The sequence below is a fragment of the Nanorana parkeri genome, unplaced genomic scaffold, assembly GCF_000935625.1.
Source record: "Nanorana parkeri isolate BGI_ZX_2015 unplaced genomic scaffold, ASM93562v1 scaffold2344, whole genome shotgun sequence".
Classification (NCBI taxonomy): domain Eukaryota; kingdom Metazoa; phylum Chordata; class Amphibia; order Anura; family Dicroglossidae; genus Nanorana; species Nanorana parkeri.
Window position 1 is genome coordinate 130,311 of NW_017308612.1, and position 15,450 is coordinate 145,760.

A 15,450-nucleotide genomic window follows, 5' to 3' on the forward strand; every position below is an offset into this window, starting at 1 on the left:
AATTTAAACATGTTCACGCTGGAAGTGAGGAGATTAAGGGGGGACATGATTTTGATGTACGAGATGTTCAATGGTGATACCAACATCAGCAATAAACTTTTTATGGTAAACCCCATAACAAGGACTAGAGGCCACCACCTAAAACTGGTGGACAAAAGATTTAACCACAAGGGGCATAGGGGCTTCTTCTCAGTTCGAGCGGTTAAAGTCTGGTACTCTCTGCCACAAGCAGTGATATCAGCTGAGAGTATCGAATCATTCCAAAATCAATTAGATACCTTCCTCATAGACCAACATACAGGGGTACAGATACCCTTAAAAACAAGATCATACAGGGACTCATATACACACGCATACACATGCAGAGTCACATACATACATACAATAGGTTGAATTTGATGGACCTGTGTCTTTATTCAACCGCAAATACTATGTATCAATGTAACAATTTGTTATGTGATCTGCACTGTACAGTCATCTTCAACAATGAATGCATCAGGTCCACCACAATCTTTTCTCTGACACCTGCCTTACCACCTGCCCCTGGACCCTGGTCCCTCACCACTACTCCGGTCACCCTCTTGTTCTATCCTACACTCTCTTGCTCACATCTACAATCTTTTCTTCTCTACCTGCGTCTTCGCCCTCCCTCTAAAATTTGCACTGGTCAACCCATACCAAAGAAATCCTCACTGGACTTCTCCAACCTGAAGAATCTCAGACCAATCTCCTTACCTCTGTTCACCTCTCAACCCCTTACAGTCTGGCTTTTGACCACAACGCTCCACTGAATCTGCCCTGCTACAACTCACTAATGACTGCTAAGAACAATGGCCCAAACTCCACTCATTTGGCCTACAAGACTCTGTTCCCTCATCGTTCTTATCTATACCTACCAATCTACCTCCTCCTTTCCTCTTTCCATGGGTTCCGCAAAGGCTCTGTCCTCAGACCCCTTCTCTTCTCTATCTACACCTCCTCTCTTGGTCAGTTGATAACCTTGCCTGGCTTCCAATACCATCTCTATGCTGATAACATACAAATATATCTCGCCACTCCACAGCTCGCCCCTTTGGTGTCCTTGCATATCACTAAATTACTTACTAACATATCAGTTAGAATGCCACATCAATAAAGTCAGTGAGGGGTTCATTTATATTGTTACATTATAAACCAGTACACCTGTTTTTTTACCAAAATGACAAAGAAAAAGACATGGGATTCATCTTTATACTCCAACCAGAACCTTATCCAAGTATGAAGCTTGGGTGGACAGGAAAAGCAACGCAACGAGCATTCAGCCCCCCTCCCCCCTTTCTTGTACCATACCAGGCCAAATGGCTTTCCACATTGGGTAGTACCCTGCAAGGGGGAACAGAGTGAAGAAAATCACCAACCACACGTTGCATAGTACCCTTGGCCAAATGTTGAGGTACAAGGACCACTTCCCTACCATGTTGTGCCTAAAAAAGGGAGGTAAGGTTATGGTGTGATCTGGAAGCCCACTTTATTGGGGGTCACTAGATATCTGCCACTATACTCATGGGAATAAGTACAAGGGTACATTCATAATTTAATGGTGTTCAGATTTAATTTATTTGTTTTGGCTGATTTTCCGTCTCTTCGACTGAACTGCCGAGGAATCGAACACAAATGTTTTAAAACAATATTGTCCATGACATTGTAAACTAAGAGAAATACCCACAGGAGAGACCGCCCCTGCTGAAGAAGGTTGGCTCAGTCTTCAGTCAGGTTACATGCCTGCTAGTCATGGCCTGTTCTCTTTCAGGTCCTCTAACCTTATAGAGGGTTTATAAACAAGAATGTGTGAGAGACGATGAGAAACTCTAAGCTGTTCTGCTGCAATGAGCTTGTATTGTTATAGCTGAAGACAAAGGTTGTAAGTAGAAGAGGAAATGGTGCACACCAAATGGCTTTCCATCCCCCTTCATCAGGTAAACACTGGTTGCCTAATGAAGGTGCCATGTGCCCTGAAACATTGCTTACACTGTGATAAATAAGAAGCTCCATCTTGGTCATATTATGTGCATGTTGTTACTTTTTTAATAAAACTCTTTTATATTACACTGGGTCAGTGCTGTCTCATCTTCTTTTCATGTCCATAATAGGTTATTCACTCTCTGGGGGTGATTTACTAACCTAAACACACGCACGCACCAGGTGCGTGTGATTTTCACACAGCAAAACGTATTTATCAACCAAAAAGTCTCTAAAAGCATATTTCCACTAATGCCATACATGGAAAAATCATGCACATGATGCATATATAATGCTGCTTCACAGTTTAGACAAAAATGGTTAGCTCATGCATTTACATTCCTGCATTCATCAACGCAAGCAACTGGGTGTGTACACACTACAAAGGTGTCTAGATTCCACCCATGGTATATCTGGATGGAGGGAGGAGAGTGGATGTGGTGTATCTAGATGGAGGGAGGTTGGTGGATGTGGTGTATCTGGATGGAGGGAGGCCGGGGGAGGTGGTATATCTGGATGGAGGAAGGTTGGTGGATGTGGTATATCTGGATAGAGGGAGGCCGGTGGATGTGGTATATCTGGATGGAGGGAGGTTGGTGGATGTGGTATATCTGGATGGAGGAAGGTTGGTGGATGTGGTATATCTGGATAGAGGGAGGCCGGTAGATGTGGTGTATCTGGATGGAGGGAGGCCGGTGGATGTGGTATATCTGGATTTTTCAAAAGCGTTTGACACGGTACCACATAAACGCTTAGTACACAAGTTATGGACCTGGCATTGTAAATACCACTTCAGTTTTATGTTGTTACATTCATTTAGTTTGAAGTTGCAATCTGAAATTATTGTGATTCCCGCCTTGTTTTCCCAGTAGGGAATAAGATGGCCGGGCAGGGAAAGTCATGACAGCTTTGTCCTGGGCCCACCACTAACTTCAAATGGTCCTGATCTGATCACAATGTGACTCAACCGGATAATGTAGCAAATGTATAAATAAGTTACACAAATTTTACACTGGAAAGATGATATCCCCATTTCACCATTATTTTGACCTCGGTATATATTGTTTTTTATTTACAAATTGTCCCTGATTATTATGTTCACATTTTGATAGAAAGTAGAAATGATCTAATAAATGTTACAATTTAATAAACCTGAATTGATTATCATGACTTTTCTTTTTAGTTATTGAAGATATATAAAATAATCTGCATCACTCTAAATCACAAAAAAATGCAATAAAATGTCAATAGAGGGCAACTGGAAGATGAACGTTCCTTAGATTCCTCCAGTTGTTATTATTCTCATGTTTCCTGTATTTTTTTTTCTTTCAGTGTGTTTCCATTTTGCTCAGTTGGCCCAAATTTCACCACTTTTTATTGTCACTTCAAATGTTGCCATTTCAGACTTCAGTAAATATGAAGAACGTTGACTTTAAACTCACACAATTATCAGTAGGCCGATGTTGTGTGTCGCTGAGGGATGAGTCCACTCAGAGGAAGCTTTAATTTCTGTAGGGATCCATTTCCCCGAGGAGACGTGTTATAGACGGATACTCCTGTGAGCTCCGGGGACATTTCTGTATTATAAATATACGAATGTGCGGCTAATAACAATGTATTGTGACCAGAAATGTCACACAGGTTTAGTATTATGTTACCTGCGTTCTATTATAATAATGTGCTGTGTCTCCACATCTGACCTGCTGCCCTTCTAGAAGAAACGTCCCCTATCCCACTTCCAACAGCACTGACCTCTGCCGGGGGTATCAGAGGCAAAATCTGGGAAAGGACTGAAACAAATAAAATCTTTCCAAACTGGAAATTCAGAGGTTTGCTTTTCATTTTTTTTGTTATTCAGTCATTATTGTTTATACATCTCGTACGGTCTAATTGTAGCAATTCTATGAAAATTCATTTACATGTATGTTCTGTGTATATATATATATATAATGTGGAAAACTTTAATCTCATTGTTAACATGTCTTTTGTCTTTTAGGATGCCGGTCAGATAAACAGACACATTTGTTATCAAGTCTAAACCTAGCGCACATTTTATATTAATAATCTATTAAAATGGATTTCCTGAATAACATCTTTTATTCATTATTTATATTATTTCCATAGCAAAGTGCTGATATATTAAAGACATCACGTCATTTCCTGTTTCAGGGTTTATTATTTTCTATGTGAATTGTTCAGAGGATAAAAAAATGTAATACAGATTTGCACATGATACAAAGAGTTTGTATTGATATTTGTACATCTTTGTGTTATTATGTTAAATTTAGCAACATTGAAACATTGTGTCTTTTTATGCTGCAACAAATACTAAACAATGGACAAAACAAATTTACATTTTACATAAAGTGTATTTCCACTTTCACAGCCAAACTGGGATAACACCTCTGTTATATTTGTTACATGTCTTCATTCACATCTCATAAGCCACAATAAATGCTTCTTGCAGTTTAAATTGTTTTTACCTGGGTCAGAGTTACTACTAGACTTCTTAAGGGTTCACATTTTAACTTGTTTCTCCTTCTTTGTAATGTTAGAAGGGGGTAGCTAACCCTGTCTGTACTGTGCTGGCTTGTTTCATTATAATTTGTACAGTAGATTTGAACCCTGTCTGTCCCAAAAAAAGACTTAAAGGAATACAACCCTGGCTTCTGCATTGTATGTTAATGAAGTTAATGATAGAAGCACAATCCACACATTTCAGTCCAAAGTCACTGTGAAGGTGCTCAGGAAAACATGGATTCAGCCATTATTCCTGCTGCATCAAAACACCTGACAGGTAAGAAATCTGTTTTTAAAAATATGTTTTCGGTATGCTGTGTGAATGGGAAAACAGAACAAACATACAGAGGGGTTTTCTCAAATGTGACTGCAAAAGTGGAAATAAACTTATAGTGTTGGACAAGCCAAATGTTTGTTTCGGTTTTGGATGGTGATGAGAAGTCTAAGAACTCCTGTCAGGTTGTTGCTGCAATCTATTGATCTGTTACAGAGACTTACTCTCATTTCTGTCCCAGTGACCATGGATTTATGATGACTTTTTTTAAGAAAGCTCCCCACCCCTCACTGTCTGTAATGTATCCTCAGATAACAGTATAAACCTGTCAGGAAGCTAACTCTTCCCTTCTCTATACAAAACTAAGAAAAACACCATTGTGTTTGGACATACACTCTAAACGGTGACATTAGGTGCTATTACAGGTCAGGAATCAGGAGCCTTTATCTCAGTGTCCTGTATAAGTATATGTCTTGTTTCAAGTCTCAGCCGCTTTTTGAGATCAGAAACAGTAGAAGATATCTGGATGGAGGGAGTTTGGTGGATGTGGTGTATCTGGATGGAGGGAGGTTGGTGGATGTGGTGTATCTGGATGGAGGGAGGCTGGTGGATGTGGTGTATCTGGATGGAGGGAGGTTGGTGGATGTGGTATATCTGGATGGAGTGAGGTTGGTGGATGTGGTGTATCTGGATTTTGCCAAAGCTTTTGACACTTTACCACATAAACGCTTACTACACAAGCTGAGGTCTATGGGCATAGAAGGAATGGTGAGTACATAGATAGAGAACTGGCTACAGGAACATGTCCAGAAAGTATCGATAAATGGCTCCTTTTTAGATTGGTCTAGGGTCATGAGTGTTGCCCCCCAGGGTTCTGTGCTGGGCCCCATACTATTTAACCTGTTTATTAACCATATCGGGGGAGGGTGTGAATAGCCATGTATCCTTGTTTGCTGATGATACTAAAATTGGGAGGGTAATAGACTAGGGATTAGACACTATAACACTACAGGAGGACCTGGAAAAAATAGGGGAGGGGCAACTTAATGGCAGATGAGGTTTAATGTTGATGTAAAGTTATGCACTTTGCGGTTAAAATAGGCAACAACAATACACATTAATGGGAACTCCACTAGGGAAGTCAGAAATACTGTAGAGACAAAGCTATATTTTGACACTTTACAGATCACTAGTTTGGCCTCATCTGGAGTATGCGGTCCAGTTTTGGTCTCCAATTCATAGAAAGGATGTCCTGGAGCTGGAGAGAGTCCAGAGAAGGGCAACCAAACTAATTAAGGGGATGGAGGACCTAATCTATCGGAGAAGGTTACTAAATTTAAACATGTTCACGCTGGAAGTGAGGCGATTAAGGGGGGGACATGATTTTGATGTACAAGACTTTCAATGGTGATATCAACATCAGCAATAACCTTTTACAGTAAACTCCATAACAAGGACTAGAGGCCACCACCTACAACTGGTGGAGAAAAGATTTAACCACAAGGGGTTAAAGGGGTTTATCTCTAACCCCATCTTAAAGTATCAACCTATCACCCTAATCATCCCCTCTGCTCCTCCCAAGACCTCCCGCTCTCAACTCCTCCCATGCTCGCCTCCAGAACCATCTTATCTTGTATTGTATTGTAACTGTCATGTCCTTATATTGTAAAGTTCTGTGCAAACTGTTGGTGCTATGTAAATCCTGAATAATAATAATAATAATAATAATAATAATAAATATATAATTACATGTGTGAACCTTTAAAGTCAGTGAGGGGTTCATTTACATTGTTACATTATAAACCAGTACCATACCAGGCCAAATGAATTTCCACATTGGGTAGTACCATGCAAGGGGGAACAGCGTGAAGAACTCCCCCCCACCCCCGCCACGTTGCACATTACCCTTGGCCAAATGTTGAGGTACAAGGACCACTTCCCCATCTTGTTGTGCCTAAAAAAGGAGGTACGGCTATAGTGCAATCTGGAAGCCCACTTTATTGGGGGTCACTAGATATCTTCCCCTATACTCATAGGAATAAGTACAAGGGTACATTCATAATTTAACGGTGCTCAGATTCAATTTCACTTTTTGGCTGATTTTCGGTCTCTTTGACTGAACTGCTGAAGAATCAAACACAAATGTTTTAAAACAATATTGTCCATGGCATTGAAAACTAAGAGAAATACCCACAGGAGAGACCGCCCCTCCTGAAGAAGGTTGGCTATGTCTTCAGTCAGGTTACATGCCTTCTAGTCATGGCCTGTTCTCCTTCAGGTCCTCTAACCTTATAGAGGGTTTATAAACAAGAATGTGTGAAAGACGATGAGAAACTCTAAGCTGTTCTGCTACAATGAGCTTGTATTGTTATAGCTAAAGACAAAGGTTGTAAGTAGAGGAGGAAATGGTGCACACCAAATGGTTTTCCAGCCACCTTCATCAGGTAAACACTGGTTGCCTAATAAAGGTGCCATGTGCCCTAAACATTGCTTTTACTGTGATTAATAAGAAGCTCCATCTTGATCATATTATGTGCATGTTGTAGAAAACAAACTTTCCATTAATTGGCTCTACAAACCTTAAATTTACTCAGTTATCAGTAGGACAATGTTGTATGTCGCTGAGGGATGAGTCCACTCAGAGGAGGCTTTAATTTCTGTAGGGATTCATTTCCCCGAGGAGACGTGTTATAGACGGATACTCCTGTGAGCTCCGGGGACATTTCTGTATTATAAATATACGAATGTGCGGCTAATAACAATGTATTGTGACCAGAAATGTCACACAGATTTAGTATTATGTTTCCTGCGTTCTATTATAATAATGTGCTGTGTCTCCACATCTGACCTGCTGTCCTTCTAGAAGAAACGTCCCCTATCCCACTTCCAACAGCACTGACCTCTGCCGGGGGTATCAGAGGCAAAATCTGGGGAAGGACTGAAACAAATAAAATCTTTCCAAACAGGAAATTCAGAGGTTTTTTTTTGTTTTTGTGTTATTCAGTTATTACTGTTTATACATCTCGTAAGGCCTAATTGTAGTCATTCTATGAAAACTGATTTACAGGTACGTTCTGGCAGACAAACGTACGTATCTATAAATAATAATGTGCCAAACTTTAATCTCATTGTTAACATTCCTTTTGTCTTTTTAGGATGCCGGTCAGGTAAACAGAAACATTTTTTTTTATCACGTCCAATCCTAGCACACATTTATATGAATAATCTATGAAATGATTTCCTGAATTGGATATTTCATTGATCATATTGGCAGAGAGCAGAGTACTGATATACTGAACACATCGTGTCACTGGGATGAATTGTTACATATACAGTATGTGTAGGTTTTTTTTTGTTTTTGTGTTATTCAGTTATTATTGTTTATACATCTCGTAAGGCCTAATTGTAGTCATTCTATGAAAACTGATTTACAGGTACGTTCTGGCAGACAAACGTACGTATCTATAAATAATAATGTGCCAAACTTTAATCTCATTGTTAACATTCCTTTTGTCTTTTTAGGATGCCGGTCAGGTAAACAGAAACATTTTTTTTTATCACGTCCAATCCTAGCACACATTTATATGAATAATCTATGAAATGATTTCCTGAATTGGATATTTCATTGATCATATTGGCAGAGAGCAGAGTACTGATATACTGAACACATCGTGTCACTGGGATGAATTGTTACATATACAGTATGTGTGAATTGTGCATTGTACAAGAATTTGTATTGATATTTGTATATATTTATGGATGTCATTATTATGTTACCTTTAGCAATATTGAAACATTGTGCTTTGATTTTTTTTATGCTGCAACCAATACCAAACAGTGTACAAGACAAATTAAATTTGTACTTAAGGTTATTTCCACTTTTGCAGCCAATTTGGGATAACACTTGTTTTATTTTGGTTACTTTGTGACATGTCCTCATTCACATCACATAAGCCTAACCCTAAAATACCCAACATTACATCACACAATAATAAAAAATGTTTTTTACCTGGGTCAGAGTTACTACTTGGCTTCTTAAGGGTTCACATTTTATCTTGCTTCTCCTTCTTTGTAATGTTAGAAGGGGGTAGCTAACCCTGTCTGTACTGTGCTGGCTTGTTTCATTATAATTTGTACAGTAGATTTGAACGCTGCCTGTCCTAAAAAAAAAAAGACTTAAAGGAATACAACCCTGGCTTCTGCATTATATGTCACTGTGAAGGTGCTCAGGAAAACATGGATTCAGCCATTTTTCCTGCTGCATCAAAACACCTAACAGGTAAGAAATATGCTTTTAAAAATATGTTTTCTGTATGCTGTGTGAATGGGAAAACAGAACAAACATACAGAGGGGTTTTCTTACATTTGACTGCAAAAGTGGAAATAAACTTACAGTGTTGTACAAGCCGGCTATTTTGTTTTTAGTTTTGGATGGTGTAGAGAAGTCTAAGAACTCCTGTCCGGTTGTTGCTGCAATCCATTGATCTGTTAGAGAGATTTGCTCTCATTTCTGTCCCAATAACAATGTAATTACCACACAGGAAGTGAGGCAAAATCTGCAACAGGGACACAGACAGAAATTCGAGTGAGTCTTCATGTATTTCTTGTTTGAAGTCTCAGCCGCTCCTTGAGATCTGAGAAAAAAAAGTAGAAAATGTTCTTTTCTCCAGACTGAATATTGTCCTGTGCAGCAATTATTCTATTTTACATCAAATTTTTGTACTCTATTCTCCATTTTAGGGTCCTGTTAAGGCGGCCTGTTCCCCCAGAACTACTGTGCCAATGAAAATAAAAAGTCAGATTATTATTTCAGATGCTGCAGCAAACACTAAACTTTTCTCTGTATGTTGATGATTTGATGAATGTCGGAGATTTCTGATCATGTTTTTTAATATTTGGCATTGCTGATAGAAATCCGAAACTGGTTTATGTTTTGTAGACCAAATGTTGAGTATACATTGTGATATTTTGTTGCAGAATTTCTGTATTGGATACTTTAGATTGCCATACATCAAGTCCTACAACATACTGAAGAGGAGAATTGTGTTTTCTGTATTAATCTCATAAATGAAAAGTATGAATGAAAATATTACAATGGGGAATCAGACAATTCTGAATGAATTATTCCTCTCTGGACTGTCCGATATTCCGGCTCTTCAGCTCCCTCTCTTCCTCTTCTTCCTTCTCATCTACCTTCTGACAATAACATGGAATTTGCTGATCATTGTCCTCATAGTCAGTGACTCTCACCTCCACACCCCTATGTATTTCTTCCTTGGCAACTTGGCCAGTTTGGACCTCTGCTGTTCCTCGGTCACCGCCCCACGAATGTTATTTGACCTTCTCACCCAGAGAAGAAAGATTACCAAAACGGCTTGTATAACCCAAATATTCTTCTTTTTATTCTTTGCCCTCTCTGAGGCTTTTCTGTTGGCTGTCATGTCCTATGATCGATATACAGCCATTTGTCAGCCATTACATTACATACAGATTATGAGTTGGAAAGTGTGTGTACAGTTGGCGTCCATTGTGTGGTGTCTCGGTTCTTCCTATTCCTTAGTTCACACACTTTGTGCCTTGAAACTAACATTCTGTGGATCAGATATTATAGAAAGTTTCTTCTGTGACCTTCCTCAGTTGTTAGAGATCTCCTGCAGTAACATCTTCATCAACATTCTGCTCATTTTTGTCTTGGGAGGCTTCCTTACAGGCGGGTCTCTAACACTGACCATCTTTCCCTATGTCTCTATATTCAAAACTGTCCTGAAAATACAAGTTAAAGGTAAAAGGAGTAAAGTTTTCTCTACATGTTCCTCTCACCTGACAGTGGTCTTCATATTTTATTTCTCAGGTTTTTTCAATTATTATCGCACAGACACTAATAATAATTTTGCTGCTGACAAACGGATGTCTGTCTTTTATGCCGTGATTGTTCCTCTACTCAACCCTCTGATATACAGTCTGAGGAACCAGGATCTTAGAACAGCATTTAAAAATGTTTTATTTTAGGAACATATAAAAATTCAGAATTCTTCTTCGCTATTCCCTCATTTGTAGATATTAGAAATATACAGAAGTACTTTCTTAAGTCTCGTTGGGGAAATTTCCCTTCAGTCTCCCCAAGAATAGAGAAGTAAGTGAGATCTACTTTCTCCAAAGGATGTCTCCTCTTAGAAAGTTTTCACTGAAGACAAATATCCATGTTCAGATTTCTCCTTACTTCTTGATTCAATGTCATTTATAACAAAGAAGATTATTGCCATACACCATTCATCGAGGGTCACCAGATACCAAGGATTCCTTCTGTCAAGGAATGCATGAAAGATTTTTGACAGGATAGCATTCAACAACATGGAAGCCACCATAGCCACCATTAATAGTAAGCCACCATACAACACATGGATCTGGGAAGCAAGATGGTTCCTCACATTCTTACATTATGCCAAGACCCCACCACCAGGGTAAAGGTCAACAGCTACCTGTTGGACACCTTCTGCATTCGTAATGCTAGAAGACAATGGTGCCTATTACCTCCCCTGATCTTCATCCTGTCCCTGAAGCCCTTTCTCTGGAGACTTCACATGGATCCTAACATCCTAGTTTTTACCCTTTACATGAAATTCAAGATTGAAGCTTCACTGATAATCTTTTACTTTTTCTCATCAAGACACTTACATCCTTCCCAAACTTTGTGAAAGTATTTGAGGAGTTCCAGCTACATTCCATGCTGCTCTGCTCTTTGGAATAACATTGTAGCAAGAAACAACACAGCCATGCTCATAGCCCCTAAACACATAGGAGGATTGGGTTACCAGACTTCAGAAAGTACACCTCATGAGGATGCTCGACTAAAATATACAAAGGTCCAACAAAGGCCAGGTTCATATCGAATAATTCACTTCTGATTTCCTGTATTTATATTGTAATTAGCGAACCGAAAATTCCAGATACATTGTCCTCTATGAAGTGGTGGGAAGCTGAACTAAATTTTTCTCTCTCCCCAGAACAATGGTACAAGGCGATCTCATGGCCCTTGAAAACTTCACAATGCCTAAGTCACTGGGAATCCCAGCAGAAATTGTTGCATAAATGGTACTTTACACCCCAGAAATTAGCAAAAATCTACCCCTCTTCCTCACCACTCTGCTGGCGGAACTGCGGAATTGTGGGGTCCTTGACGCACATTTGGTGGTCTTGCCCCTCCATACGACCTTTTTGGGCTGCGGTTTTTACCTTTATCTCCACACTTACTCAGCTCCTCTGCAGGATCTCCCCACAACTTGCCCTGTTGGGGTGTGGGTTTGGATGACTGGCCACCAATCATTAGGACTGTAGTGTCTCATGTCCTCATAGTGGCCCTCCTTGCTCTTGCGAGAGCATGGATACAGCTAGCACCCCCTTCCCTACACACAGTAATCCAAATATTGAACACTCACGCACATTTTGAATTCTTTTTTGCCAAAGCTCATTGTAAACTCCATAATTTCACTTCGCGCTGGGCCTGCTGGTTAGCAGATACTAGATGTTTGACTCGTATTACATGACTCACACGGGGGTACCACTACTATATTGACAGGTATGTTCACCACGAGTTCCGACCTCGGAATGGCCTTCCTAGTTGTTCACATTGCCTTTCCCTGTGTAGGACTTTTATGTCTTTTTGAGCATATTGGCCGTCCATTACTGTACTGTATTCATGCGCTGATTATTTGACCTGATATACATGATGCCTGCTGTACTGCTGTCCGATATACACTGAGTGGCCAGATTATTATGACCCCCCCCATCAGTACTTCGTTGAGCCGCCTAGTGACTTCACAAGATGATGAAAGGTGATGCGAGGAATCTGACACTGCACTGTTGCCCTTCTGTTGTCTTGTACCAGTCTTGCCCCTCCCCCGTTCTGCCCTAACATTGACTAGTCGCTGACGGCCACAGACCCAGATTTTCGGCTGACAGTCCGGTCTTTAAACACTTTAACAATGATCCCCTCTTGAACATTTAACGAATTCTGCTGGTTTGCAGATACTCGCTCCATGGCTCCGAGCGCCAACAATCATCTTCTACTGTCGTGGTAACCAACCCGCTTCCCTATTTATAATGGTCTGGCCCTCTAGCAACTTCAGCGCCAAATTATAGCTGATTTGCCTACAAACGTCAAGTGGTCATAATAATCCGACCACTCGGTGTATATAATAATCCGGCCACTCGGTGTATATAATAATCCGACCACTCGGTGTATATAATAATCTGGCCACTCAGTGTATGTCCTACCTTTCACATCTCCATTGTGTCCGATTTTACAATTGCACATTTTCCTGTATGTATTGTGTTCTTGTTTGTTGTTATAATGAAAATCTCAATAAACTCATTGATAAAAAAATAATAATTGACTTCTGATATTTGTATTGGCACATGGTCTTCGATTAGTAAACGCTCTCTACCCAACCGTGTTGTCCTACTTGACAATTAGTGCCGCCCTGAAGGCATTTCATAGCATCTGCAAAAGGTTTGTTACCTCCAGCCCAATGGGACCACCAACTTCACTGCCCATGAACCCTGATTTCCTTTAGGTCAGTTGAACTCCGCCCGGTGAAGTTGGTGAGCAGACAAGAACCTGACTGCCCATACCTTCATTTCACAAGGGGCTGTTAGAGATCTTACTGATCCAAATGCCACAAATCTGGAATGTCCTTTACCCTGCTGGATGGACTTCCAAATCTGATATTTCCTAAATGCAACTGATCACCGAAGCTTCTAGACATGTAAGCTATGTTCAGTTTAGTTCTGAATTTAAATTCGGGTGAATATCAGCATAATCAGAAATTCTAAGGCATCTGAATTTTAAAATGGAAAAAAATAACCAATTTGAATGAATCTGAATTTTGGGGTACCGAACATTTGGATGCTTTTGAATTTTCAGAAATGAACTGAAAGGTGTTAGACAAAAATAAAAGCATGAGGTCCTCATCAAAATTCAGACCAGACCCTTTAGGTCTGGTAGGAATTAAAAGGGGAACCCCAAGGCATAAAAAAATGCATGGGGTCCCCCCAAAATCCCTTACCAGACCCTCGATCCGAGCAGCAGTCTGGCAGAGCAGAAAAGGGGGGGATGATAATGCTGCCCCTCTGCACAATTTCAGGTCACATGCCCTCATCATGTGGAGGGTGCTTCGCCCAGGGGACCCCCTGGAAAAGCACCGGGTCCCCATGTTAATGAGTAGAAGAGCCTATTCCAACAACCCTGGCCCAGTGGTTATGGGGGTCTGTGGGCAGGGGGCATATAGGAATCTCAGTGCCCTCTTCATAAAGGGGGCACCCAGATCCTGCCCTCCTCCCCCCATGAATGAGTAAGGGACAGTTGTGACAGTAACAGTAATATAGCAAATAAACACACCACACTATACTACAAAGTCTTTAGATTCCTATATTCCCCCCTGCCTATAGACCACCACAACCACTGTGACAGGGTTATGGAGAAGAGATCCTTGTCCTCATCAACATGGGAACAAGGTGCTTTGCCAGGGGGTCTCCCTGGCAAAGCACCCTCTCAATGCCAAGGGCATGTGGCCTGGTATGGTCCAGAAACATTTATTTTCAATCTGACTTGCTACGTATCAATGTAAATTCTGAGTACATGAAAATTTACACGGAATAGTTCAGGGATGCTCTGGAATGTAGTATGTGATATAAGAGATGTGAGATATATCAAGGAGAGCTGTACCCAAGATATCCCGGGGTCAACATAGACTCTGAACTATTTGGACTGTGCAAAGAACCTCCATCAGTGATCCTTCCATTAAGAATGGGTGTTTTCTAGTGATGGGGCTTCCCAATCCAGATCTTGTGTAACCTACAGAGAAGTAAACATTTCAACATTTCAATCAGTTGATGAATTCTGTGTGATTGCTCCCATTTACGGATCATTTTTTCAAATGTATTTTATTTTGAAAGCAAGAATGCAAACACCGATTGTAAGGCCACAGAATTCGGTCAGTACAAATGGTCTGAGCTCACAGTCACCTAATAATCAACTTCTGAAAGGTCTCAACATTCAGCCAATAGAGACAAATGTGCAAAGTCACATGTCAAGGAAACGGTAAAATCCAAACACATGACATGAGGTAACAAAATGAATCGCCAATCTCTTGTGTGGCTCGTCCGATAAATAAATAATAGAAGCAATGAAGGGTGGTGGTTGTCTATTACCCAATTCCCTAGAAGAAGGGGAAACCTCAAGTAATATGATCATTGTGAATTGTCAGTGGGGGAGGATGAATTGGGGGATAATGCGCCAATAAGCTGGTTTGCTGATTGGAAGGACAGGGATATAAACATAGCAAGTACGTTAAACTGATACGGTTGTGATCAGAGAGAGTAAAAGGGGTGTTGGAGAGGTTGCAGAGAGTGCAGATGTGGGAGAATACAAGGTCAAGGGTGTTGTTGTCAGAGTGAGTACATGTGCATTTCCATTGTGTTTGGCTGAACAGGAGGAGTTGGGAGGTACCCGGGATGTTACCCATTAACACGCATGTTAAAGTCATCAAGAATTATGGCGAGTATCCCAAAGAAGAGAAAATAGGGTTGTCAGAGAAGTGTGGTACTGGGCTAGGAGGCTAATAAATCGTACCAATCCTCAGAGAGACTTTAGGCAAACA

At 40.5% G+C, this 15,450-nt stretch overlaps 1 protein-coding gene across 1 annotated transcript; it reads left to right on the forward strand.

Annotated features, from left to right (window-relative positions):
* Positions 1–9,886: 9,886 nt before the first annotated feature.
* Positions 9,887–10,801, forward strand: LOC108801473 (olfactory receptor 146-like). Its single transcript, XM_018573359.1, has one exon. It carries the CDS (start codon positions 9,887–9,889, stop codon positions 10,799–10,801), a length of 915 nt encoding a protein of 304 aa, XP_018428861.1.
* Positions 10,802–15,450: the final 4,649 nt, after the last annotated feature.

Excerpts from the sequence above, each read along its gene's own strand:
- LOC108801473 (XM_018573359.1), top strand. The coding sequence starts at position 9,887 with ATGGGGAATCAGACAATTCTGAATGAATTATTCCTCTCTGGACTGTCC.